This window comes from Strongylocentrotus purpuratus, unplaced genomic scaffold (genome assembly GCF_000002235.5).
Source record: "Strongylocentrotus purpuratus isolate Spur 01 unplaced genomic scaffold, Spur_5.0 spur5_scaffold_6, whole genome shotgun sequence".
NCBI lineage: Eukaryota > Metazoa > Echinodermata > Echinoidea > Camarodonta > Strongylocentrotidae > Strongylocentrotus > Strongylocentrotus purpuratus.
Genome location: NW_022145612.1, coordinates 52,407,986 through 52,434,119, shown reverse-complemented (window position 1 = coordinate 52,434,119; position 26,134 = coordinate 52,407,986). Strand labels below are relative to the sequence as shown.

Genomic DNA, 26,134 nt, shown 5'->3' with positions numbered 1-26,134 from the left:
TAATTCAACAAAAAAAGTGTGTAAATCAACATTTTTAATAATGTAATTTGGGTTTTGGGAGTGCCGTATATTGACACGGTATTAGTTATTACAGAGCTTTCAAGAAACCCTGGTGATTAGCTAAAATTTGATAATCAATGATATGGCTGGTCAATCATGAATGGTAATTGGCGCAGAGACTCTATCTATGGACTGGATTTGCTAAATTATATGTTTATGTCTTAGACAATGCAAAACGCACACGCGTGCTAAATGTCAAAATGACTTAAAACGTAGGAATAAGTGTTTGCTATTTCTGAGAAACGTCCAAATTGTCAAAATAGTAACATCGAACACCAATTATTCTAATATTCTAACCAATAAATATCGGAAACAAACAAAATAATGATTATAAATATCCGTCTTTCAGTGCAAAAAGCACACCTCAATACGTTGCAAACCATTAAGAGTGCGCTCACAAATTAAATGCTGGCCCGGATAATAATTCATACATGGCAAGAAAAGCCAGCTGCCTGAAAAGATAATAAAGTTAAGGTGATAAACCGGTAATAAAGACTAATGGCGAAATTTAATACAATCATAAAGTCATATGGAAATTGCATTAATGAATAAACGCGGAGACCTATACTTATTTCATTTTTTAATTACATTTAATGATTAGTTCAATCACATCATTATTTCTACAAAAGAAGATAAATTCATTCTGGTGTCTATTTATCTGATATGCGAATAATACTTTAATACGTAGTTGCTTCCTTTAATTTTATAGAGTTAACTACTATTTTTTGTTTTTCAAACCTCAACCTTTAACATTTCATTTTAACGTCTTTGACGACGGAAGATGTAACAAATAAACAAATTACTTGTCATTCTGATCTGCATGTTTTTGGTTAACCAAATTACAGAGATAAATTCTTATCATTATCATACACTGATATATTTAGTTTTAAATAGGGAATAACGAACGCCAAAAATAAGGACATCTGCTGCTTTCAGATACCTGGTAAGTAATAGGCTATCATAATCATGTATGCAGGTGACGTATGCGGTCCGTGACCCCTTTTGTGTTCAAAATTTGCATATTCAAATGAAATAGAGGTAAAGCATGAAAAAATCGCCTGGATTTATGATTTCGTCTCTCTCAAGTTCACTGCTGTGGCGCCAGTAAACCTCGAGGCGAACTGGACGATGTAGCGATGTGAAGCGGAGTGGGAGCGGCTAGGGAGGAGGGGTGTGGTGTGAGGTGTGGCGGCATTGGTAGGTGCATTGGGTGTGGTCCTGGTCCTGGTCCTGGTCCTCCGGGCATGACTGGTCTAGGGGCGGCGAGGAGAGAACCGTAGGTGGCTGCTGCGGCCGCTGCTGGGTAGGATGCCAGGGCTGAGCCGAACCAGGTGGGCATGAAGGGTGACGCCCAGAGGCCTTGGCGGTGGGCCATCTTTAAACGCGCCATCATCTGCTTCTTCCATTTGGTTCTGAAATGATGAAATCGAGAAGAGAAAACAATAAGAAGCTAAAGGGTTTGGTAATGTAGTCAACTAAAAGACACGACTGAAGAAAATAGTTTAGAATCGTATCAATCAGTAATGGATTGCATTCATTTTAATTAAAGGATTAGTTAAAAAATTAATCCCGATAATAACAGTAACACATTAAATTATATAACCGAAGTATTTTGTTTTTCTTGTCGAGACATTAAGTTGAGTAATGTGACCTTTAACTTTTGTGCTTGTTCAATTTTTCATAAAATACATATTTTGTGATACTATATTGCATTTGAATATGTCTGCATGGAAAGTTATTATATTTGAATTTGAGCCGTATCACTTTGGGATTGTTCGTATATAACCAAGTATACGAACATATTGCGTGAAGACACAAATGATTTTGCTACTTTTGCTGTAAAATGGAATAGAGTATTGGTAATCACTCCGAATATTGAAAGATGTCAGTGTCATTGGTTGGCTTAGCTGAGCACACCCTTGAAACCTTAATCGTGAAGTGTCATTGGTATATTTTGTTAATGATTTTATATGTGTTTGTCACGAATTTTACACCCCTCTTTAAGAAACTTATTCGATTTGGTGAACCTTTCCTTTAAAGCGCTTTATATTTAAAAAAAATCTAATTGATCAAATGAGAATGAATGAGTTTATAAAACATAGTCCAACCTGGCGATGTTCAATTAATGCAAACGCGACGTTACAGAATGAAAGAGTATATTAAGGTAATTGATTGCGTGAGTAACAAGAGGCAAAATCATTAAAGTAATCAAAAGACATGTTAGGGAAATTTGGTGCTATCGGGTATCTTCTCAAATAGCCGGCTTAACGACTGTTTGGATAACTTGACCCACATTTTATTTTCTCAATACCTCCGACCTGTTCCCTCGACAAATCGTAGCGTGTAATTAAAGCTCCTGAATGGGTAGTCTGTTTCAGAGAGCTTTTTATATTTTATGAGTTTTTCTTTCCGATCTTCTTAGCTTCGTGGGAATTTTGTTGAGTATTAGCGGGTGAAAATCATTTTTTTGGGGTAAAAATGCTTGAAATCGATATTGAAGGTCCAGGTCGGTCTTCTCGGCGTTTTTTTTTTTGGAGAGAGCAAGCCACCCACCATGCATTGAATGGAGACTATTCGTGGCGCCTTTATAGGGAAGCTAGGATAGTCACGTGTTGTGCGGAGAAATACGGGCTGAGGAATTAGGTGTGGGGTCAGGTAACATCAATTTCGATTTTAGTCGGCGAAGCAATAGTGGCTGGCATCATACCTTCCGAGGCTTTTGATTGGTCGATTTGACGAGTAGCTTAATGACGAAAGCACCGATGGAAGTGCATAACAGTCTCTCACCTACACTCACTATCTACCCCTTCTATGTGTGTATTTTGTTTCTTCTTATTTCGGTGCTCTAAAATGGTTTTCACGGTGGTGATGTGTGTGTACTTTTAGCTGATGACTACCCCTTAGGTAGACAGGCATTGATCGGTATAGAGATGGGCTTCCCCGGCGGGGACTTAGACACGGCGTCTCCGTTAGTAGCCCGTTGCCGTGTGCCAATAACTCCAAGGCCTAATCTCCCCCGCCGCGCGAGCGTGCATGCAGCCCGAGCCTAGCTGCCTGGTATGCTCGCACCTAATCAGACACTTCTACCCCTTACAGACACCCTTTCCGATGAAGCTTTTGTCGATAGAAAAGTAACCCAACTCGGGCTCAAAACGGCGCGTTTTCCCTCGCAAATCGGTGACCTTTTTCCACCTTTGATCGAGAAGCAACGTTGCTACACCACAGCCATCCTATCACGTTTCCGGCAAACTCGCATGGCGTTTTTTCCCTCTCCACTACACTGTGTTCGCACTTATCTCGTGGACGCATTTAATATTATAGCTGATAATTTGTCCATCAAAACACACTCATAAAAAGCAAGAAATGAATGGATAGTGTTCGCATTTACATTTTGATTCATCATTGTCAAAATGATGAATATAACGACTTAATAAATGAGTATAACAGACTAAAAAGCTGGATCATAAAATATTAAATGAGTGTGTGGAAAATAAAAAATCACTAAGTAAATTCGATATAAATCACACAGCTTTATCGAAGATAAGGTAGTCCTTATATTGTTGAGATGGGATGGGGCGGGCTAATTATAGTTATAGATGTGTTTTGTGTTTCTAGATGTCTTCAACAGTTTGTTTTATTTTTAAAGGTACGTTCACTTTTCATTTAATTATTTGTTGAACCCCAAGGAAGAACAGTTTTGTCATGTTAACAAAACTGGGCTATCCAGCCATTCTCTATATTCTTGATTTATACGTACTTTTATATTTTGTATATTATTGTCTTTATATTGTTATTTGGTATAAGTCATTGAAATTCTTATTCGTTTTAAAAATTTAGACTCATTATTACTTCGATTTAGATCTAATAGTTTCTTAAGGTTGAATCAGTTCCAGTCTATTTACTTTTGTGTGTGTTTATGTTTAGCTTTTTATTTTACAGTAATTTTATTCTCAACTTCACACGAATACAAACAAGTATGGTACAGGGTTGATGTAAGATGGGGTGGAAAAGTGCAAGTGACGTTAACGAACCCCCTCCCTTGTTTTATGATGACTAAATATAATGTAAGCCCATGCAGGTACTTCGCTATACAATTTTGGAATGAAAAGTGGAGGGGTAGGTTATTTGAATGGGGGTAAGTTGTCAATTCAAAATCTGGCAATGAGATATAGCTGACAAAAGTTGTACAAGCAAAGAAGAAACATAAAGTCTTCTCGAATTTTCCAATTGGCCAATATAGGTAATAGAAAAGTTCTCGTTCTTGAGAATCCCGTTGCATGTGGAAAAAGAAGAAGAAGATGAAGTAGAAGAGGAAGAAGACATTTAATTGCCGAAGATCACAGATGTGTAGCATTACCCCCACAGTAGCTAGATAATTATTTGAAAAACAATTTTAGTGAATATGTTCAATCTATTCTTTTTCTTTTTGTTAAGTCATGTTGAATATTTATTTATTGGCATCGAAACGTCACTATGCAACAAGTGCAATCATATTATAATGCTTTTTGTGCCTGTGTGTGTCTTCCATAACATTCGTTTGTTCACGCGTTCATACGAGTGCGCGCGCCCCTCTACGAGGAGGAAGAAATTAATTTTGATAGTTGGTTGCTTATTTCCGTGAGGGTCGTGCCCCATTCCGCAGGCGTTTTGGCGGGAATGATGGCGGCGGGATGATTCTCGCCCGAGGTCTGTCGTCTGATCAGGAACCGAAACGTTCACCAGAATTCTATACGATGCGCTACATGGCCCGTAGCTCCAGTGACACTGTACGCTGAGTGTCTTTTAAACATGTTAAATTAATAAGCACTTACGATATTCGGCGGAGTTTTATGACTTTGATTAGATTTGCATGAGTGTTGTTATTGAACCAAAATTGAATTTGGGAGAAATCGATAAAATGACATGTTAAACGGGGTGACTACTCTCTTGAAGAGGAGATATCGAAACAAAGTCGAAATCTTACATAATTGACATAAAAGAAGCAGTCTAGATTACACAAATGTTCTGGCATGTATTTTCTTTTTACCTTACATTTTTTTTTGTGTGTGTGTGATTTCACAGCTGTTGAAAGTAAATGAGTGAAAATGGGAATCATTCATCCCTTTTAATGTACATGTATTATCTAAATTTTTGAGGTGTTTTTTTTGTTGGAATAAATTTTGGTGAAATTAGACGAATTGAGTGACTGGCAGATGATTGGACTCTCAGTATAGGCTTGCTTTTAGGTGATTAAGAATATGAAATGAATGAGTATTTAAGCAAAAAGCAATAAAATACGAATGCATACTACTTTGAGAGACCATAGTCAAATCTATAAGTTCGAGGTCATGTAATGGTCATATTGCTTTGTTCGAGGTCGCATAGATATAGATACCATCTCGACTAAAGGTAGTTTCATTTTGTTAAAATTAATATTCATCAACTTTTAATAGTTACTTTTAATTCACTTTGGAAGTAAAAAAAAACCGAATGTATGTTTAAAGTAAAGTAGTGATCGGGATAATTAAAATAGCGGATTGTTTGGATTATTTGGCACACTGGAGCTGATGAAAACAGGCCTTATGTCTTGATTATAGGTCTATGTATGTGCCGTCACGAAATGACGCCAATTTCAGTCAGCAAACAGAAGCACAAACGGGCGCGTAACTTGGCCGACCGCATTAAAACTAATGTCCCTAAGTAATCAGAGAAAATAGTAAAAACATCCGTCGGCACAACTATAAGGAAAGAATAGTAAAGAAATTTATTTTCGAATAGAAATGTGTTTTTTCACGTGAAGAGATCTGGACCGTTCGGTAAACAAGAAACTATTCAATTAAGGTTATACACAAAAATACGTTACGTTTTTAATTCAGTGGTAAAAAGATAGCATGTTGCAAGACATTTTTATCTCCCTTTAGACTTTAGACTTGAAATGTCCACCAACAGCATTACGCGTATTCTAAATACACGTGCATGAGACCTTTCGCTCATCAAAAGGTTTCAGACGTCTATCCCGCTCCTTAAGTTTTGAGGCTGGCCTATTTTGTCGGCGCATTCGCAAGGTAAACACGGTGTTCATCCTGGAGCCAGCGTCGCCTTGTTTGAACATTGAACCCCTCATCGTGCCGTGAGCTTCCCGAGAGCCACAGAACCACCCTCCGCGAAGAATCAACCCGCTACGACAACCTGTCTGCGCACCCCAGCCATGCTCCTGGTAACCCCACCTATCCGCTTTCATCTGCTGCATACGGCAATAAGATTTATACAATCTTAAACCTCGGGGACACTGCGTTGTTTTCACGAGTTGATATTAATTCCAGCGCGCCAAAGGATCGGGTAATCCGCCCTCCCTCCGCGCAATGCACTTCTCTCAAAAAGACATTATAATACAAATCAAAACTGTTCCGCACGGAGAAATGTTCGATATTTCCCATTGCGATCGCCCTTAGTGATGTCGGCGAGCAATGGCACGAAACCGGATCTAAATATGGATTATTTGCCATGATGAGCCGGCTAACCATCTCCCGCTTGTACAACAACACGCACCCTTCTGCTCGCGGTTGATGCTCATTTTTATACCCCTTGGTGCATCCCCCCGAACCCATCCCACTTCAACATGAGGAGTTAATGATTTAATCTCTTATCGGTGACAGACAGACGAAAGGACTGACAAAGAGACCGATCAATACAGTGTCATGTAAGAAGATGTTTCATATCTCTATTATCGCTACAAGCTATTACAAGCCAAATCGATAAATGTCAAATCATTGCAAAACTAAAACGAGCGATTTTCATGAAAAACTAGAAAAGATACTCTCTCTCTTTCCTGTTTTTCTTCTATCCTTTATAAACATGAGAAATGGAACAAAGATATCAATCTTCTTTTATGCTTACAGTTTACGATAAGTGTTGATTTGCTATTATTGTTTTTTTTTTATTCGTCTATAGTTTATTCATAACCTTGGAATATTCTTAAAAGACAAACCTCACTAGGATTATTTATGATTTTAGATTAACGAATTTCGCGATAATTTTAATTGACTTGCAATCACATGAAGGAATGGGCCTATAAGAGATTACGAAGTAATCACAAAATCACCACATGGACAGATACCACATTGACTTCATACATTGTACTAGCTGATTGTGTATCTGGTCCTAATCGATTCGAGCTTGAATGTGTCTAATAAATATCATTCGAACTCATCAGACTTCTGTTGTTGATAGGTTATTCAAAGTAATTTATTTAAACATCTCCTCAAAACAATGCATTGTTTCTAAATATTCATGACTGCACTTCACACTAGACTATAACTCTGAAACAATTATTACGTTAATATCCAAAAGTAGCCTCCTAATTTAAATCCAAAAGTAGCCTCCTAATTTATAAAGAAACACATCACAGAAACATGAAAAAACCCTCGACAAGTGGTATTTTTAAAGAGACATTTTATATTATTGGTGTTATTCTCATGATCCGTTCTAAACAGGAAAACATAATAAAGTTTGGATTTGTGAGTAAATTATCGTTTAGTGATTTCAATAATTCAAAGAGCGCGGAATGACAAGGATTAAAATACACAGTGATTCAAATCCCTTGCAAAATTATTCACATTTTCAGTGATCAGATCAACGTTGTACTGTTTTAAATTGTCCTCTGTTACAGTGTGAACAGTGAAAAATCGTGCAAAACGTTTGTTTGATAAAACCTAAGCATTCATAGTAACAATTCTCGTCTCGTCCTATCACCAAGAAGAGCCCTTGATGTGTCAGCACTGTAGCTCTTCTCCATCTCGACAACGGCCTTACGCCTTAAAGTATACCCAAACGAGCCGATAAAATCCGCGCGAGGTAGGTTAAAAGCCACGATCGATGTCAAACCATTTCATAAAGATGTTTGCAAGATGGAGAATATTTTGGAAGGGAATGGGGATGGGGTGTGCTGAATTACCCCAGGCACAGCATCGAATGGAAGACAACTACGAAGAAGAAGCCATGCTTGCATTGTTCCATCTCTCGTCTTAGCCCCAGGGCTTTTATTTGCATTTCAATTTTTAGCGGATGGATAATGGCGCTAAACGAGGCATCTTCAGGCGGATGTTTTAAAGAGGAAGTTCGTGAAATCAATGTATCTGCGGCGGCACGCGTTCCATCGCAAACCATTTACTGTCTTTAATCGCCTTTAAAGCGCCTTTAATCATAACCCATGGTTGTGAATATTGTTATTCATTCAAGATTAACGAATTTAATCCGGAGAATTTTTATTCGAGCTAACCGAGTAATCAAAGAAACAAATGTAAAACTGTTTTCTTATATTTTTGTGGAATCAAACGCAAGCGTAAAAACAATTATCTGTATAACTGTAACTGGTAGAAATTGTGGAGGTAACTTAAACGGACATGCAAGATACTCAAAAGAAATCAACACTGGTTTATGATGTTTGTTTTTCTTCTCATAATGAGTACATTGAATAAAATTGCTAATTGTTTTCGATAAGAGTTTTTCGTGTAAAATATTTTTCAATTTAATCAGTATAATGCTTAAGCTGGGTATAGAATTATGTTTTTCTCGCTTAACAAGTAAAACAAAATAGAATGTGTTATTATGAGACTTCAAATAGTGATTCAAAATTCTAATTGGTTTTTTGACACAAGTATAATTATGTGACTTTTAAAAGTAAGACACCTTGTTTTAACTAAAGGTCTATCTTCAGTAGATGACGACGTATTAGACCAATGTTCTAATCATGACGATATAAACATCAGTTCAGGTAAAAGCCAGCAAACAGAAAAGCGTCTCAAGGACATTATCACGTGGTATTATTTTCATTGCTTTCTGAAAATATGAGAGCTGGGAGATGTGTCAGTTGTTATTGCTGGGGCTAGAATGTTGACGAGGTATAACATGTCAAGTCAAAATGTTCGCCCCGTATCGCTGTTAGTTCTCGGGCTATGCGATAGGAAATTGATGAGGTGTTGGGTGAAAGGCCACCATTTAGAGAGGCTATGAGAATTCAATAACGGCTGTATGCATGTATAATGTGTCTGAGACGGCCTTTTGCGGGATCGTATCACCCAATCGGCTATGAAGAGTCCCCCAAAACACTGCATCAATCCAGGAAGGGAAAAACATGCCCCGTTTTCCTTCGTCATCCAATTTCTTTTCAATTTCGCTGCGCCCAGAGGGAATATCGCCCTGCGTCAAATCAATGCAATCACCGATATTTTCCTCGTCAGTATCGGTCGAGCGAAACCAGGCTGAAACCCGCGGCGCTTTTCGCTTGTCCGACAGAGCGCGGGCAAAGTTTGTTTAGTGGTAATGACTTGATTAATAAGGCATTAGTTTCATTGTAAGCTGGTTTGATGGAGCACTGAATATTGAAAGTTCAAAGCGAAACAACCCACCCTCAAGCCAACGATTAAACCTCCACTTGGCGCTTAACGGGTTTACCAAAACACCATCTACACAGACAGGTAAAAATAGCCTTTCTCTATCAACAGCATCTCCGGCTGTATGCGGTCAATAATTCGCCAATCGAAATAGTAATAGCAGAGTGAAAAATTACCATTTGCGAGCAAATAGTGACTATTAAGCCCTGGAGATATTTGAAATAATTGCAATAATTATCTTGTAAAATGCATTAAGTATTGATTTTCATGGGGAAGTGCGGACGGGTATGCATTGATTCTTGAAAATGCGTTCCAAACAAGCTTGCCGCCAAAATTGGTGTCTCATAAAACAATTTGCGCCAGGAACAAGAGAGACATGAGGAAACCACTTGTAGGATTTTTTAAAGCTACTGAGATTATCGAATGAGGTGGGGAGGGGGGGGGGTATGGGAAATGAAAACTTCATATAGAAGATTCTTAAAAGGAAGAATATTAGCCTGTCGGGCATACAAGACAGGCAAGATTATATTCACTCTCTGAACGCCAATTTTGAGTGAGACATTATTTTGAAGAGAGAACCTACGCTATTTCCACCTCTGTCAGTCTGTCTGATCAAATAATGCTAAAAACAAGATGAAGGTTCAAGGTGGGATGGTTGAATGAGGGTCACTCATGCAAACCAAGGAGTGCCATCCCCCAAAGAACCAAATTCACCGCAGACGACTACTTAATGATTCCCACTGAAACTCATTTCGTCCAATTTGTCGAATAAGTCTTCCAAAAATAAGGTTTTAAAATGGATCTAATCGGTTACACCGTTCTTTCGCGGTTACCTAGGTGCACAGTAATTGATTTAATTTGCCAATTCAACATTCACTAGTGCAGAAAGATTGTCATGCGGTTATGTGTCATAAAGTCAGTCAGATTTTGGAGGACGAATAATCAGTTTATTGTTAGTCTTAGTTGAAACTCTCCGACACAAATTTTACTGATTCGAATTTTGCGTTCATCCATACTTACAACAAAAATGCCCGAATTGATATTCAATGAAGTAGTCAAAGAAATCAGAATTCTAAATCACCAAAAATATAATCATATTTGATAAAATATACATGATCATGATTGTATTTTCAATAATTTGATGTATGTTGTGCCTTAAACTATGATGATATTCTACCGGGAGAGAGACTAATTGCCAATTTGACGGATTTTGTGCGCGCGAATAACGTTTTAGCGGTGCACGGAGGCGCGTGACAGCTGCGCAGTGCATTCACGCTGGTCTTATCGCTCCAGAATCGATCGCAGTACAAAGTTTGGTTTTCGTGTCAGATGCACGTAGCTACGGTTTAGTCTCAAAACATCGGATCAAAACTAATGAAAAACGTTGAACTAAATGCCAATTTCCTCAACTGATGTAAATTCAAAGACGACAGAATTAGTACTTCTGAACTATGACGAAAAAGAAAAACTAATTCCGCATACGAGGGCCCTAGCAAGCTTGTTTATTTAACCGTGTTTATGTAGACTTTGCCAGAGGAAAGCATAACCCAATTTCACTTTCTCTTTTTCGCACTCTAATTGTGATTAACGAATCGATTGTACCGAGGGCTTAGTTTGAACTATTAATAATAATTGCTCTATGTGCTTTAAAGAAGAAATAGTTTAGCTTTGAACTAGACCTATTTTGTTTTAAACGACTGGAAAGAAAATAGCGTGTTGCCACAATCTAAACATAAAATTAAATCCTAAAGCTGATTACTGACACATTCAATGGAAATAAAAAATTCTACGAAATAAATATAATACAAATTTGGCAAATTTTAGTATAAAGCAGAGATAAGAAATAATAGAGGTTAGGGAGGTCTGAAAGTGTACCTACCACAGCTTGTCACTTTTACTTCACTGTGGCACATTTAGGCCAAACAGATCACAGAATACACCTACCACATACTGTGGTGATATACTGTGGTAATTAGATGCAGTGTGTATCTACAATATTTTGACGGTCACAGAGTATACCTACCACATTGTGATACACTGTAGTCGCAGATTGTGTACAAAAGATTTCCACGCTGTGGTACAGAAATCACGTACGACAGTGTTACACGCAATGGCCAAACAACAGTCTCAGATTGCATCTACTAGAAAGTGTGGCAACGCAGAGGTTCGATGGAAAGAACCTACCACAGTGTCACTCATCTGGACCAGAAGAAGTCACAGAGTATCATCTACCGTAGAATGACTACGGAATGGATTTGGAGCATTTTCACAGTATTGGCAACGCAGACACGCCGTTTCTTAATTGTGGGTTATTATTTACTAAGGCAGGGAATACTAAATAAGCTATGTTCTTTTAGGACTTAGACAAAGTGCATCAATAGTACCAAAAAAAGTGAAAAGGAAAAGAGAGAGAGAGAGAGAGAGAGAGAGAAAGAGAAAGAAAGAGGAGGATAAAGAGAGAGAGAGGGAGAGAGAAGGGGGGGGGTCTGATGGGAACTGAGACTGACGTGCGTTACGAAAGGAGTGTAACCAAAGAAAGTCTCATCTCTCGTATTTTTAGCCATTGGGCTTTCATGATCACATAACAGCTGAAAACACGCACATCTGCGGGTCAAGTGCGCATTTTCGATACGAAAACATCTCTGAAAATAACGAAACTTCCTAATAAAGTGCTGCCAGCGCGTGGTCTCACTGCCTCGAGTGACCAGGTATGGAGATGGTTCCCCGAAAATTGTCAAGAAAACATTTAAACAAAAGTACTAAAGCCACAAGGAATGAGAGGAGGCTGCTGAAGTTTGGAGTTAGATCACAGGAACCGACACGAGACACGTGATCGTGTCATTATGCTGGCCTAGGCGTAGGCTTTACATTGGCCAGTGGTTATGTAAGGTAAAACAATACAAAACTGAGCGGGGCAAAAAGGAGGGAAATGAGGAAAAAGACGCTTTAGAGATACCTTCGCGGCGATTCTAAACTAGATAGTTTTTGGCGAGCGGATGTTCCGTCCGTAGGCTATAGAGTATGGAGCAATTCGATAGTTTTCTGCGTCATTTGAAACCATTCTCGCTCTTGTTTTGTTTTCTTGAAGGAAGACAGATTTATCTATATTGCTCCTTTCTCCCGAGAAAGAAATTTCGATTGCAAAGGAAGGGGTTTTACTTGCGGGTCATCTCATTTTGAAGAGAAAATTGAGGAGGAGGGAAAAGAAATCCTTGAAATTGGCACTCTCACGTGACATGTGCTTGTCATGTTTGTTTTGGAAGACATTTGAAACCCTTCTTGTGTTTGTTTCTCTCTTTCTATCTTTTCTTTATTGTGTATTTTCCTCTCGTCATTGATTGATGAAACTCAATCGTTTATTCCCCTTGCTTCGTAAATGAAATAATTTCTTCAAAACAAATCCTATTCATTTAATGTAGCAATAATTGACCAAAAAAAACGACAACAAAAAAACCTTTATAGCCATTACCAGAGGACGTTTAGGAACCACACTATCCTTGGAATTATTAATTTAATGACAAGGATTTAAAAATATCAGATTCAGAATTTACAAATTTGCTCACCAGAATATATGGATTAAATAATTGTGTTGCTAAAGGGATTTCAGTAACCCCTACGTCCATAACGTCCATCTTCGTTTTCTTCTTTCTTTAATATTGCATTTTTTGTTAAGTCTTGGAATAACATATTTCTGCCAGGACTGCTTTTTTTACATATATTATTTTATGCATGGACAAATTGTTGTATGCATAAGAAATATAATGCATATTCAGATCTTAATAGCTTTGAATATTTTTTTTGCCCCGTTCTATAAATAAGGTACAGCTTAAGTTAGTTGTTTACCATCTACGTTAGATTTGATGCAGTATTTTCCTTAGCCGATTTCCGTATAAAATGCTTCTAATTAATTACGACAAAAGCTATTAATTATTTATTTAATAGGTCATGAAAAGAATATTTTACTGTAAATTACTAAATTCAAATAAGTTAGTGAATTATCACTCTTAAATTATTTGGGACACATTTTGCTCAATTTTATAAATGATGACGTGCATCGCGCTTCTGAGTAATCTTATACGTGATGTTCTTCTACATTATTTTGGATAAAATGTATTGGTAGGTCTATCTAGTCTACATGTATATACTGATAATAGTTAAGCGAAAAATGTGTTCCCAGGGATCGATATTAAAACCTGTTATGTTTTGTATTTAGATCAAGTTTCTATTTCAACACGCTTTAACTTAAGTTGGATCTTACCGTCTGTTCTGAAACCATGTCTTGATCTGTGTCTCGGTAAGATTGAGTGACATGCTCAATTCCAGCCTCTTGCTCACACTAAGATATTTGTCTGCTTTGAATTCTTCTTCCAGCCGTTCTAGTTGCTTGGACGAGTAGGCCTGTCTTGGCTTCCGATCAACACCTGGCTTCCTCGGTCTTCGTCCGACGGGTTTAGGGCCTAAGATGAAAATTCGGTACAATAATTATTCAAGGCGTTGAATTTATGACGTTAGTCCTTTTGTTGTTGGTGGTGTTCTGAACAATTGCGCGTGTATCAAATTTACCCGCCCCTCCACAAAATAATAAAGAACACAATTCATGACAGAAGTTCGTTAATACAGTGTGTTTTATGTATAATTCTTAGGATACAGTCCAACCTCACATCGTTTCTTTTTGCAAATATACCTTTTCAAAACATGCGAGTCGAAATTGAAGTTTATCCACGTAATCCTTCTGATTTTACGAAATAAAAGAATAGACCTTATTGAATGTCAGACATTTTTAAAAAGAAATCGAAGTAGACATCAATAGCTATTAACTTGGGTAGCATAATTTACAGCAGAGGTATGGACATGAATAACTCATTGTTTGCATTGTTGTGTCTGTTGCCCCAATGACTCGGTTTCCTTTATCGAGTTGAGTTAGTCCGAAGAACTAATCTAAAATGGTATTCGGTATTTTGGGACCAAATTATTGATAATTAAAAAAAATAGCTCTGATGATCATTGGCCATCAAAATTGATTAGTGGTATCCTCTGATCATTTAATGATTTGTGATATAGATTAAGATCTTTTCATGTAAGGTTGGTCGAAGAGATACGGGTTGAGGAGAGGGATAGTACGATATCAACTCATATTCTTATTAAACTTACTTTTTATAAAAGATGTTTAAAATTAGAATATTAAAAAGAATTATGCATAAAAGGTGGTTCTTTTTTTATTGGAAGTAAAATTCTTATTCCAAAAGCATCGAATCAAACAGTAAATCAAGTAATTTAACTTCTGATTCGATCGTATTCTTGAACTCATACACCTTTTTTTTCTTGAAATCACAAATTTTGTGGGCATCTCAAAAAAAGAAACCGAAATATGTTTTGTAAATGGTATGCTTTCGTTTGAAAAATTCCTTGCGAATGTGACTTAAGGAAACAAATCTCACGCATCATGGCAGCGATTTCTGTTCTTTGAAGTGAGAAAAAAGCAACAAGTCTCGAGCATGACTGACTAAAGAATAGGAAACCCATCTATCATACGTCAACTGTGAGTAGACCAGTAAGTGCTACAAAATCTATCCATCTCGCTTGGCTGACCATCTCTCCTTCAAAATACAAGATCTAAAACACCATTATTGTTCGGCGCTTTGTACGCGCTATTTGCCAATACGATTAGTGTGAATTGAACACGTTTAAACGCGGTAAGTGACTTCTTTTCAAACGTTTGAAGAGGAGGTCCTCCTCTTATCAACCAATATGCTCGATTGCGTTCGATTAACTCTTTAAGACTTACGTTTAGCTGGAGAGCTATTTATAAAGTCGATGGGGCGTGCAAAATGCGTTGCGACGTAATGGCCCCCAAGGTCGATCAAATACATTTATATCGCTTTTCTTTATCGGTAACTTTATTTGGGGCCACACAATAATGTTAAATAGACATAGAAAGCACTTTGTCTACCCAAGAAATGTGGCTCTGCTGGGGCTTATCCCATGGATCAATAGTTAAATCTGCATTATCTGACGAATGTTTTACAAAATGGATACAACTATCGTTGTTTAATGTTTTCACTTCGGATTATACCAGTGATGACTTTATATCTAAAAGCAGAATTTGACCTATTGTTGGTATTCTTTGTGATTCCAGTACAAACCCCTTTCAGATTATCATTCTGGAGTAATGGAGTCTTGTTAGAATATAATTGTTTGGTAAATGAATGGAAGCCAGTCATTTGGGCTGTATAGTCTCTCGAATGTTGAAAATGACAAAAGCTGACACGCCATGTTGAAATTGAACAAAAGATATTTAAGTCGATTTTATGTCATAGAGGCGCCACGTAATTATACACAGTTCACACGCGGAGACTGATTTATATTAAAGAAATTTTTAATCTGTCATTTAGATTCCATTTGTACTTTTTCTACTCCATAATCTGCCCTGTTATGTTATGTGTTTTCTTTTCTTGCTATTTATAGCGACCGTAGCTTAACATGCTTCAACCAAGGTCCACTTCGAGAAAGTAATCAAGACCTCTCTAATTGAACAAACTTTGTTTAAAAAGCCTTTTAAATAAATCTATCATGGCACATCATTCTTAGGCTTTCATTTTGTCCTTCTTTAATGGTCTCACTTCTCGTGCCTATTGTATCCTTCTTCATTTTGTTCTTTATGTTGTGTTTCCTTTCTTTCATCTTGATATTTTACATATCTATACGCTTCTTTCCCATCTCACTGCCCCTCAGATCTCTTGCTCACCCTCTCTCTCTCTCTCTCTCTCTCTCTCTCTTTCTCTCTCCCTCTCTGTACAATGAGGGTTAATCAATAATACGTGCTTGATGACAATTATGAAATATTCATACTCAGCCTTGGGAGGATCAAATTGACATTATTTCGTTCTGTTACGTTCCTTTTATCAGCATAATATTAGTAATTCCCTTTTTTGTTTATTGAGATGGGATCGGAAAACCATAAACTATGTATTATTGTCTTTCTCGCAAATTGTTGAATAAGTGTGAAAGTGGGTGAGGAATTCACCCGTTAAAGTGATTTTGCAATATCTTTTCAGCCGCCTTTTTTTAAACTTCATTTTTTGTAACATTTTCTGTCATGCATAAGTCAGTGGCAATAGAAAACATAATATCATTCATTTCAAAATGTTTCAATTTACAGTTTTTATTTTTTCTTAATCTACTTTTTCTATTTCTCATTAAATGAGGGTCTTTATCTCTCTCCTAATCATGATCACTGATTGGCTTTCCACAATCATTGCCATTAGTCTCACGTAAATACGTTTTTCTACCTGTAGGGTATCTTGACACGGAGCCGTATCAAAAGCTTGGTGTAATTGTAAGTAATAGCGTTGTAAGCCAACCGTACGATATCGGAGCTGTATAGCAACACGATTCATTGATCGGAACCAAAATGTCGTCTGCAGTACGCAGACGAGAGAACGCGAGGGTAGAAAGATGCCGGGTCCGTCTTGGTGGGAAAGATTTACACAGCAATAAGTTCTCAGGGAAAGGTTTCAATAACGTGTCTTGAGAAATACACCTCACTCTAAATTCTTTGCATGATGAGCGTAAGATTGTTAGAGAATGTGCAATGTATCCTCATATTCGTTGTAGCTATTCTACCGTCAAGGCATCCTTCAGAAATTGTAATCCATGTCATTCATTTGGTCAGAAAATGGTGCATATTTATTTATATACGATAAGGTCTATGGAAATGACTAATGGATGTGATGTCATTATTACAAGATATAGGCCTACATCTATTTCTATATTAAAGACATGACAGTTTTTCGAGAAAACATTTCAAGGAGCTGTCCACAGATAATCGTTTCCAGACATTTTTCTACTTTCTTTTGCATGGTTAGCCGTTTAATAAACTTGAATAATTGTTAAACTTCCAAACCTAACATTTATTCACTAAATAAACCAAGTGTATATACATAAATAATAAATATATATACATGTATATAAACACACATAATGTATATATATATATATATATATATATGCATAATTATGTTGTCACAGCAATCGTATCGTTATCATCCGTGTCCTCCGCATTTTTACAAAAAAAGTTTACAACTATAATGATTTAAAAGACATCATATACGATTACATACGACGAGATACATGTTAATGTTATTACATCCTCTGTCACAAACATGTAGATTTTTTAATTTAAGATTTTTTAAATGTACCGTTTGAAACAAATTTTTAAACTTTCATTTTGTATATATACAGACAATACTAAACATTGTCCTGTTGTTATTCTCTTTTTCCATTTTTACGGGATTGCATCTGTATTATCTAAACTGTTAATGCGATCCAAACAAAAAAATGTCTACATATTCAAGTTTTAAAATGTACATGCAATACATGTAGGAGAAGAATAAATGTACATTTTTTTCTTAAACATTTTCTTTTTCTTTTTCAAGATTTTGTTATTTCTCAACTCAAATATTACATAGTAGCACATGCATAAACAATACATAAAATTAAAATGCATTCAAAACAGTTTTAAAACACTTTATAAGATACATGTATATCAATCTCCTTATAGTTCTTGACACAAAACGTTCCATTTTGTCCTATGTAATTTTTATCAAATTACGTTTAAAAGCAATTATTCTCTCAGTTTTTTTCAATTTGTTTTAAAACAAGTTTGAAATGAGCAAATAGGTCTTATATTTTTATATGTAGAAAAACAGATTGTTTTCGAAAGCTCTACAAGTGTAAAGAACATTTTGATTGATAGATATTTACAAGAAAGTCACGTCAGATTCCTTAATATAAAACCATCGATGAGAGCAAGTAGATATTAGTAGTTTATTTGTATTCCATTATGATAATCTTTTAAACAGTGGATGAAAACATTGCTTAATTTTGTTTTTGGGGTGAAGTTTGCAAACATTAAAGAGTTGATTTGAACACGTATTTAGAGTATGAAACCTTGTTTAAGAGATGCAATTTACCTTAAATTCTTTGGAGTGTATATACACACACACACACACACACACATATATATATATATATATATATATATATATATATATATATATTTTTTTTTTTTTAAATTAATATTTGTAATCTAATTTTCATCTATTTCATTGTACTTTTAATTTTGCAAAAACTCGATTATCGATACTCGATTATGGCCACCATTGTTAAGATTCAGGAAGACGTAATTACAGCAACATAATTGACATCTTTGGAAAACTATATAGATGCTTGTAAACAGTGTTGGTATTTACAAAGAATTCGCATGCCCCCCCCCCCTCTCTCTCTCTCTCTCTCGCTTTGCCTTTGTGGCTCTTTGATAGAATATTTGCAAGAATCTATATTATTACGATCATCATTACAGTAATTGCAAATAAAAGTGAGTACGATCTGAAACATTTCAGGATTATATTAAAAGCTGATCAATATATTTTCTTTTTTTATTGTGAAAGAAAAAAAACAAAATAAGTATCGAAAAGGATATGAAAAAATGAATAAATAAATAAATAAACATAAAAATGAAAATGCGATAATGAAAAAAATGCGTCTAGAGTTTGATTTGATTTGATGTGATTTATTTATTCACCGCTCTTGGGTTGGATTGCCCGTGTCAGCTGATAGTTTTTTTTCAAAGGGGTCCAAGCCAAACAATAAAAAGAAACACAAGTCATGCACAAACAAATATACATGTACTTATAACAAGCAATCAGATCATGTGCAAGGTAACAAAGTAGCGGTCATATTACAGCAATAACAACAAAAACAAAAAACAAAAAAGGGAAATTAAATTCAAAATGATACACGGATGAATGAAAATAGTCAAACTTGAAAACTGATAAAAGGGTTAAGAAGATAAACGGTTTCGTGAAAAGTGTTACATTGACACCTTTGATAAGCAGTCGGACCACACTGCGGTTATCAGAAAGCAAACTTGACGCCTGCACTTCAGAAGGCAATGACCGACTACAATAAACCAAAGACACTGGCAAGGTTGCTAAGGGCTACCCGTAACCCCGCCTTCTTTTTTAAACATTGAATCTGTCAGTGGTTGGGGGTCTTGACCTGACTGGCCGGGGTTATTAGCAGACATAAGGAAGGTCATAGTAAGAGAGGACAAAAGAATGAAAAAGCATCCAAGTCTTTATCGACCCATCATGTTTAATCACAAACATCCTTCTCATGACCCATGTCCACATTGTATTATTATCGACAATGTCCGAAAGTTGAACTTTTGGATGATCTATATATTTGTTTGTCTTCAGTGACATAATATGGGCTTTTTGTCGTTGATTTAATTACTTGTTTCTTTAATGGATTAACAGTAAATAAGATTTTCCGCTTTCCTATCCGCCACCAATAACAGCTATAAATCATCATCATTTCTTAACACCACCACCACCACTACCACCACCATTACCACCACCGCCGCCACCATTGTCATCATCAACATCACCATCATCACGCGCATCATTTTCACATTACTTGTATAAACCTGTTTTGACACATAGACAAAGAAGTATATAATATGTTAAATGTGAAAACCCTATGGGCGAAATTGTGAAAAAAGTTTTTGCGTATTTTCGATCTCCGAGCAGAACCTAATGCTCTCTTAAATATATGTTTTAATTGACATTGTGTTTATTTCTAGTGTAGACAACATCCACTGCATAGGATGGTCTTGATCTACGCTGAATAAAAACAAAATTGATTTATATTGAAAAATCGATACTATCAAAGTTGTTTGTGCAGTTTGTTTTTGTTAGTGTTGAAATATTTAGTTTGATCAAAACATAAACATGAAGAATACGTAACGAAATCAACTGGTTTTAATATAGACATAGAGTACATGAATGTATTTCTTCTTCATTATTTCTTTGATTTAACCAATATGTAATTCACATTTAGGATACAGACTTTGAAGACTAATTATTGTTTAATGACCGAGATCTGACATCGATCACATGTCATGTCAAAGACGACTTAAAGAGACATTGAAACAAAGCAACAATCACTTGGAGTAAAGCTATGGCCTTGGTTTTAAGCCACCTACCGAGATGGCTCGATCGACCAGCGTCGCATGCCTGTTGTCCACTGTGGAGCTTTCTATTAGTTTAGTACCAGCTCCGCAAGCAAAACACTCTTAAAAACCTTCAGCACAAACAAAACCCCCTTTCTTCGGCTATTCAACGGCGAACAGATTAACTGTCTGGAGAAATATCAATAATATTACAAGTAATCGGTATAACTTCTTATTGTAGATGAATAGGAGCGCACTCGCCAGTCTTTGCGGGTTTTAAGACGTTAGAAAGGGTTGACTGAGCAGGCACAGAAATTGAACAAGGCCACCGTTTTGAATTATTAATGATTGGTGGAAAACTAGTCACCGAAACGAAATGCATGAATATAAAATAACTGCATCATTAGCTCAGTTAATCACAAGAGCGCATAGAAATAGCTATTATTTACCGTCTACTCCATTTATCCACAAGATTTGATTGATTTATTTTCTTTCCCTATTTTGTATTTTCTTTTCGTAATAAAAATTGGCCACTAATTTTGATAGGCCTAAAAGTTAAAAATGTTGACTTATCATCTGTAGACGGAAACAGTTTCTCTGCACCGCATCCTCTCTTCGAAATGTGACATCTGAGTGACCGGGTGTATTATGTTTCCTGATCAATACATATCTATTGTGTAGATCACTATTGATTTAGCAAGACTTAAAAGCTTTAAAAACAAACTGAAGGTCATCCTCTTGCAAAATTAAAAAGGAGTCACATTTCACACAGACGACACATGCGCGTAATTCTATAGTAACTATTGTTAATGATGCGGTCGGGATGATGTTATGAAGCGGAAAAACATGGGATTAAAAATGCTGGGTTAGGAAAAAAGCGTGGAAAGTTTTAAAGAGAGTGATTATGAGCGTCTGGGGTGCTAAGGTTCTATTGGATGATGATGTGAAAGTATTCTGAGAGCCAATTGTCAGTAATCGATGAGTCTAATCGATGTGAAACGTAGCGTGTAACACATGTTTGTTGAATAACGAGTTTGGAATACGAAGAGGGAGGGGGAGATGTCATGAAACATTAATTGTGACGGATGAGGGCTTGTTGGCCTAATGCATAATAGAGAGGGGTTTACCGGTTCCCTAATTTTTATATTCACATTACATAGTCTGTATAGCAAGTCGATTTTTACCTTCATCCAGGTAATGATATCGTCTGGGGATATCGTACAACCAAATCATTAATTTGATATCAACAATGTTTCTAAAAGTTATAATCTTCCCATTGAGTATCAAGACAGCGGATTTGAATGTAAATTAATCTATTTAAAAAGTGTTAAATTTCCTTCGCAATTTGAAATTTTAAACACTGAACAGTCTGCAGAAAATTTAGCATGAAAGTTTCAATAAAAGCCCTATAACATTTTTTTTAATTGCATAGGCTGTGAAGAATATGATATGGTTGAATAAATTTATTATTAATCATTTGGTTGGTGATCTTAAACCATTTTGAGTAATCTGCTAACTTTATTTTCTATTCCCATTGTAGCATTTGAATAAAGGGATGACAATTGTGGTTACATTAAAATGAAAACTATACATAGGTGACTGTTTATAGAAATCTGGCAACTGGATTAAGCACTTATTATTAAAAAATTATATAATATTAAGAGCGATATGGCAAGTGCAACTGTGATTTTGTAGACCCCCTGCTCTACAAAAAAAGACAAATCCCCTCGACAAAAGTAAAATATGACAGCAGATTATTTCCTCTTCATGCATACTATGGAGTGGTTTTATATTTTTGTTTTGGAACAAAAAAGAACTTTGTTATAAGTCGTTTATTGCATTTGTGCAATTGTGTTAATAGGTTTGAGGAAATGTATATTTACTATACTTATATGAAAATGCTACAACATGTCTACACACATTATTAGTAGTCAAAAACAGCTGAATAGCTACATACCTTATTCAATATCTAAATAGAAAGGTTAATTTTGACAGAGTCAGTGCATTAAATATAGAAATACCGCATTTATGATTCCTGTTCTTTGCAAAACGTGCTTTTGCATTTAATCTCTTCTGTAAAATGAAAACTTTCATTTTTTTTGCGAATGTTACAAACATTTAAGAAAAAGATTATATTAAGAAACACACAATATAATAATGTTTTATTTGCAAAATAATGATACGTTTTTGGCAAAAGAAATTCAACTATGTATAACGCAAAATTGATGTTTTTCATTATTTCAAGAAAAATTACGAATAAAAAAAATGTATTAAAAACGAAATGGACAGAAAAAAAGAAACCATGAGAAGCGCTAGGGAAGAGTTTCGGAATTTAAAATGGAACAAATGATGAGATTAAGTGAACGAAAAAGTTTTACTACATTTTGATTATTTACGCACAAAAAAATTAAGAAAAACGCATTTTATTAAATATTAAAAATGTCTAAGTGACTAAAAATCTTTTTTGAAAGATAAACAGTCAAACAATGCTATCCAGTATTTTTTTTATAGTTTGAAGCAACATTTAAAAAATAACAATACATTTTATATCATCGGCTTTTGAGAAGAGGTAGGGGTATTTGTTTCCCAGTTTGTCCCTTTTCAACGCTAAATTTAGTATAATCTTTCAGAATTCTACAACTTTACAAGGTTATTCATTTGAAATCCACTGCGTAAAGATTTGAAAGGAAGACATAAAGACAAAGGAAAACAAATGTCCTTTACATATTTGCCAGTCATCGAAATTATATCGGTCCTATTAAAACGATTTATATTACAATAACAAAGATTAAAGTCCTTGTCCGTTTTGTGGGCATATCTTTTTTACATGAAACCAAAAACATAAATCTTTCTTGCAAGGGGCCTATTAACTAAATATTACCTTTATCTCGTCAATTGTAATCTCAATTGTAATTCATAAAGCCTTTGCATGCTATGATGTGGGAACATGCGCCAAAGAAAAAACAGTATTCAAAGTTAAAATTGAAAATAAGGGTTAAAAGTTTTAAAAGAAATATCGAAAATAAAGTATGTCACTTGTTTTTTAATTTTTTTATAGGGCATTAATTAGTTACTTTTTATTACTTTTTTTTTATTTTAAAGAAATGAACAATTTTGGATTATCTGTTCTCGGTTATAAGTTACCTCCATACTAGTTCTTCATGATTTATTTTCTTACATCTTTAGTTATTTTCATATCTTCCAAATGCCTGAACGGAATGTCTTAGACACTTTGCACCGTGGCACAGTGATATTTATAACTGATAAATTAATAGGGAAAAGTCAAGAAGGGAAGATTATCAGTAATTAAACATTGTTTTGAAAAAAGATCATGTTATATTTTATTCTAAAACTAAAACAATAGCTTCTCCATCATGACACAGAAGAGACATATAAACTGACCTGAAATGGGAGGCCTCCCGAAGCCAGCGGGCTGGCACCAAGGTGACCATGGTGTAGCAGCCGCCGCCGTCAACGAGTGAGGTACACCAAACTGGTAGTGGTATTCAGCCAGCGGAGACGCCAGCGGCGATGCGTTCAAACCATTCGGCATCATCGGGCCGACGGGTGGTACGGGTCCAAGTTCGCGCACCGCTGTCGGTCTCACCAAACCCACACCGACTCCACCTTCTCTTTCTGGTCTGACCACGCCACGAGTCGGTGTCGACGACGATTTCAGCTTCGACAAGTCCTCATTTTCTGATTTTCCATGCGATCGCTCTAACCTCGACTCATGATTATTGTTGTTCTTGTCTATGATATCGTTGTCGAGTTTTGACTCGGTTTTCGAGTTCGATGTCGAGGTATGATCACCACTGAGGATGTTTGCTATTGAGAACGAAGCCCTGGTTGTGCTCGACGTTGATGACAGGTGACTTTCGTTCCGGTGATCAATGAGGTTGTGATGTGGTGTGGGTATCAAGACGGGTGCGTGGCCCACAGGGAATTTGTGCTCGAAGTGGTGATTGTTGTGATGAAGATGATGATGATGATGAAGATGATGGTAGTTTTCGTTGTGATGATGAGGGTGAAGCGGCGATGAACCGGACAAGGGTGACTGTTGGTCATCACGGAAAGAGTCCAGCGACGCTCTTTCGTCCATATCGTCTCCGGACATGTTATTGCCGCTAAAATCCGCGGATTCATTGTCCGATCTCGGGTCCGACATCCCGTCCGTCGTCGTCATCATTTTCAAAACGTCGAAAAACAATTCTTCAAAATTCGGTTATGTATAGGAGAAAAGGACTTCTGAATTCTACTTCTAAAAAACGATCCTGCCCACAACAGACACCGGTGAGATAAAAGAAGTTCCACAAACTGACCGATGTGATACCGACTTCGAATATGAAAAGTCTTTGCTAAATATCACCAAGACATTTTGACACCTTGCAAGTGAGCAACTGTATCATTTGATAATGATGGCGAGGAGGAAGCAAACGCGTCTTTAAATGACACAACTTTTGCTGCTTCATTAAGAGATCGAGCACGAGCTTTTAAGAGATGGAGAGGAAGGGGGCAATGAAAAGAAAGAAAGGAGAAGAAAAAAACCCAAGTGGTGTTTTACAATTTCACGTCATGCGCAGAAGCGACAAAAACGGCGTGACAGTCAGTGAAGCATGCATGCTTTAGAGCGCTACTAGAATAAGTTCGACACGACAGAGGGAGCTCGGAAAAGTGGGGGTGAGAGAGAGAAAGAGAGACGGAGGGAGAGAGACAGAGAGAGAAGAGGACCTGATCACAAATCGATATTTGCGAGCAGGTCTTAGCGGGGACGATGATGATGAGAGAGGGATTACAATGTAGCGAAGCTTCATCATCAACTCAATGGCAATGCCAACATCTCTCCTTGATCCGCAGAGCTCGCGGAAAACCGTGTGTGGACGATGAAGAAAAAAAACACAAGTTGCGTGTTAATTTGGTCAATAATTGAAGGTGTTTCGCGGCGCACCTCTCGTGTTTGTAAGTGACAGCCGTGTAAAAGAAAATCGATGGTTTTTAATGTTTTCGCACTTTCTTTACTTAACACTTCAAAAGCTCAATAGAAAATGGCAATTTATGGGGTCGTTGTGATCTTTTTCTGTTCTTTTTGTATTTTAGTCAGTGTCTCTTTTTTCCAGTTCTGTATTTATGTCTGGTTTATTTTTTACATTCACTGCATGGAAAATCGTGGGCTACGCCGAAAGATCAACATATTTATATAGATTAGCTTTGATTCATTTTAAACAATCCTAGATGTCGAATTAGCAGCATATAACTACAGTGGAAGACGATGAAATATTTGTTTTTCAAACACTGGTGAAGAAGGATTGGGAGGAGGGGGAAACCCCAGTAATGCCTTTCTTCAATACGTTTTGTGGTGTACTTAAGAGTTTATCATGACATATTAAAGAAGTGTGACAGTCCTAGAATGTCAATGTTGAAATCATTTTAAAATGTGTATGAGTAATTAAACAAAAACTTATAAATCAAAATATGCCTTTGTAATATAGCTCATGAGGTAGAATGTCGCCACCTTCTCTTTTACACTATGTCATGAAAACAAAAGTGTTATAAATTAGTACGATAATTATCACGATTCTCAATCATAAGCTGTGCACTTTGTATTATTACTAGTTCCGTTTAGATTTTGGTTAGTTTGCTTGTGTTACCTGACTGCTATAAGAAGCATGATTGTGTATGCTTGTAAGTA

General features: G+C 36.3%; 1 protein-coding gene across 1 annotated transcript; it reads right to left on the bottom strand.

Moving 5' to 3' along the window:
- Positions 1-806: 806 nt before the first annotated feature.
- LOC752256 (homeobox protein HMX1) lies at positions 807-24,951 on the bottom strand. Its single transcript, XM_001177706.4, has 3 exons — positions 23,848-24,951; positions 13,690-13,888; positions 807-1,472 (listed from the first exon to the last, which is right to left on the bottom strand). The coding sequence occupies exons 1-3, from the start codon at positions 24,632-24,634 to the stop codon at positions 1,148-1,150; spliced, it is 1,311 nt and encodes a 436-aa protein (XP_001177706.3). The 5' UTR covers positions 24,635-24,951; the 3' UTR covers positions 807-1,147.
- Between the last annotated feature and the right edge of the window lie 1,183 nt (positions 24,952-26,134).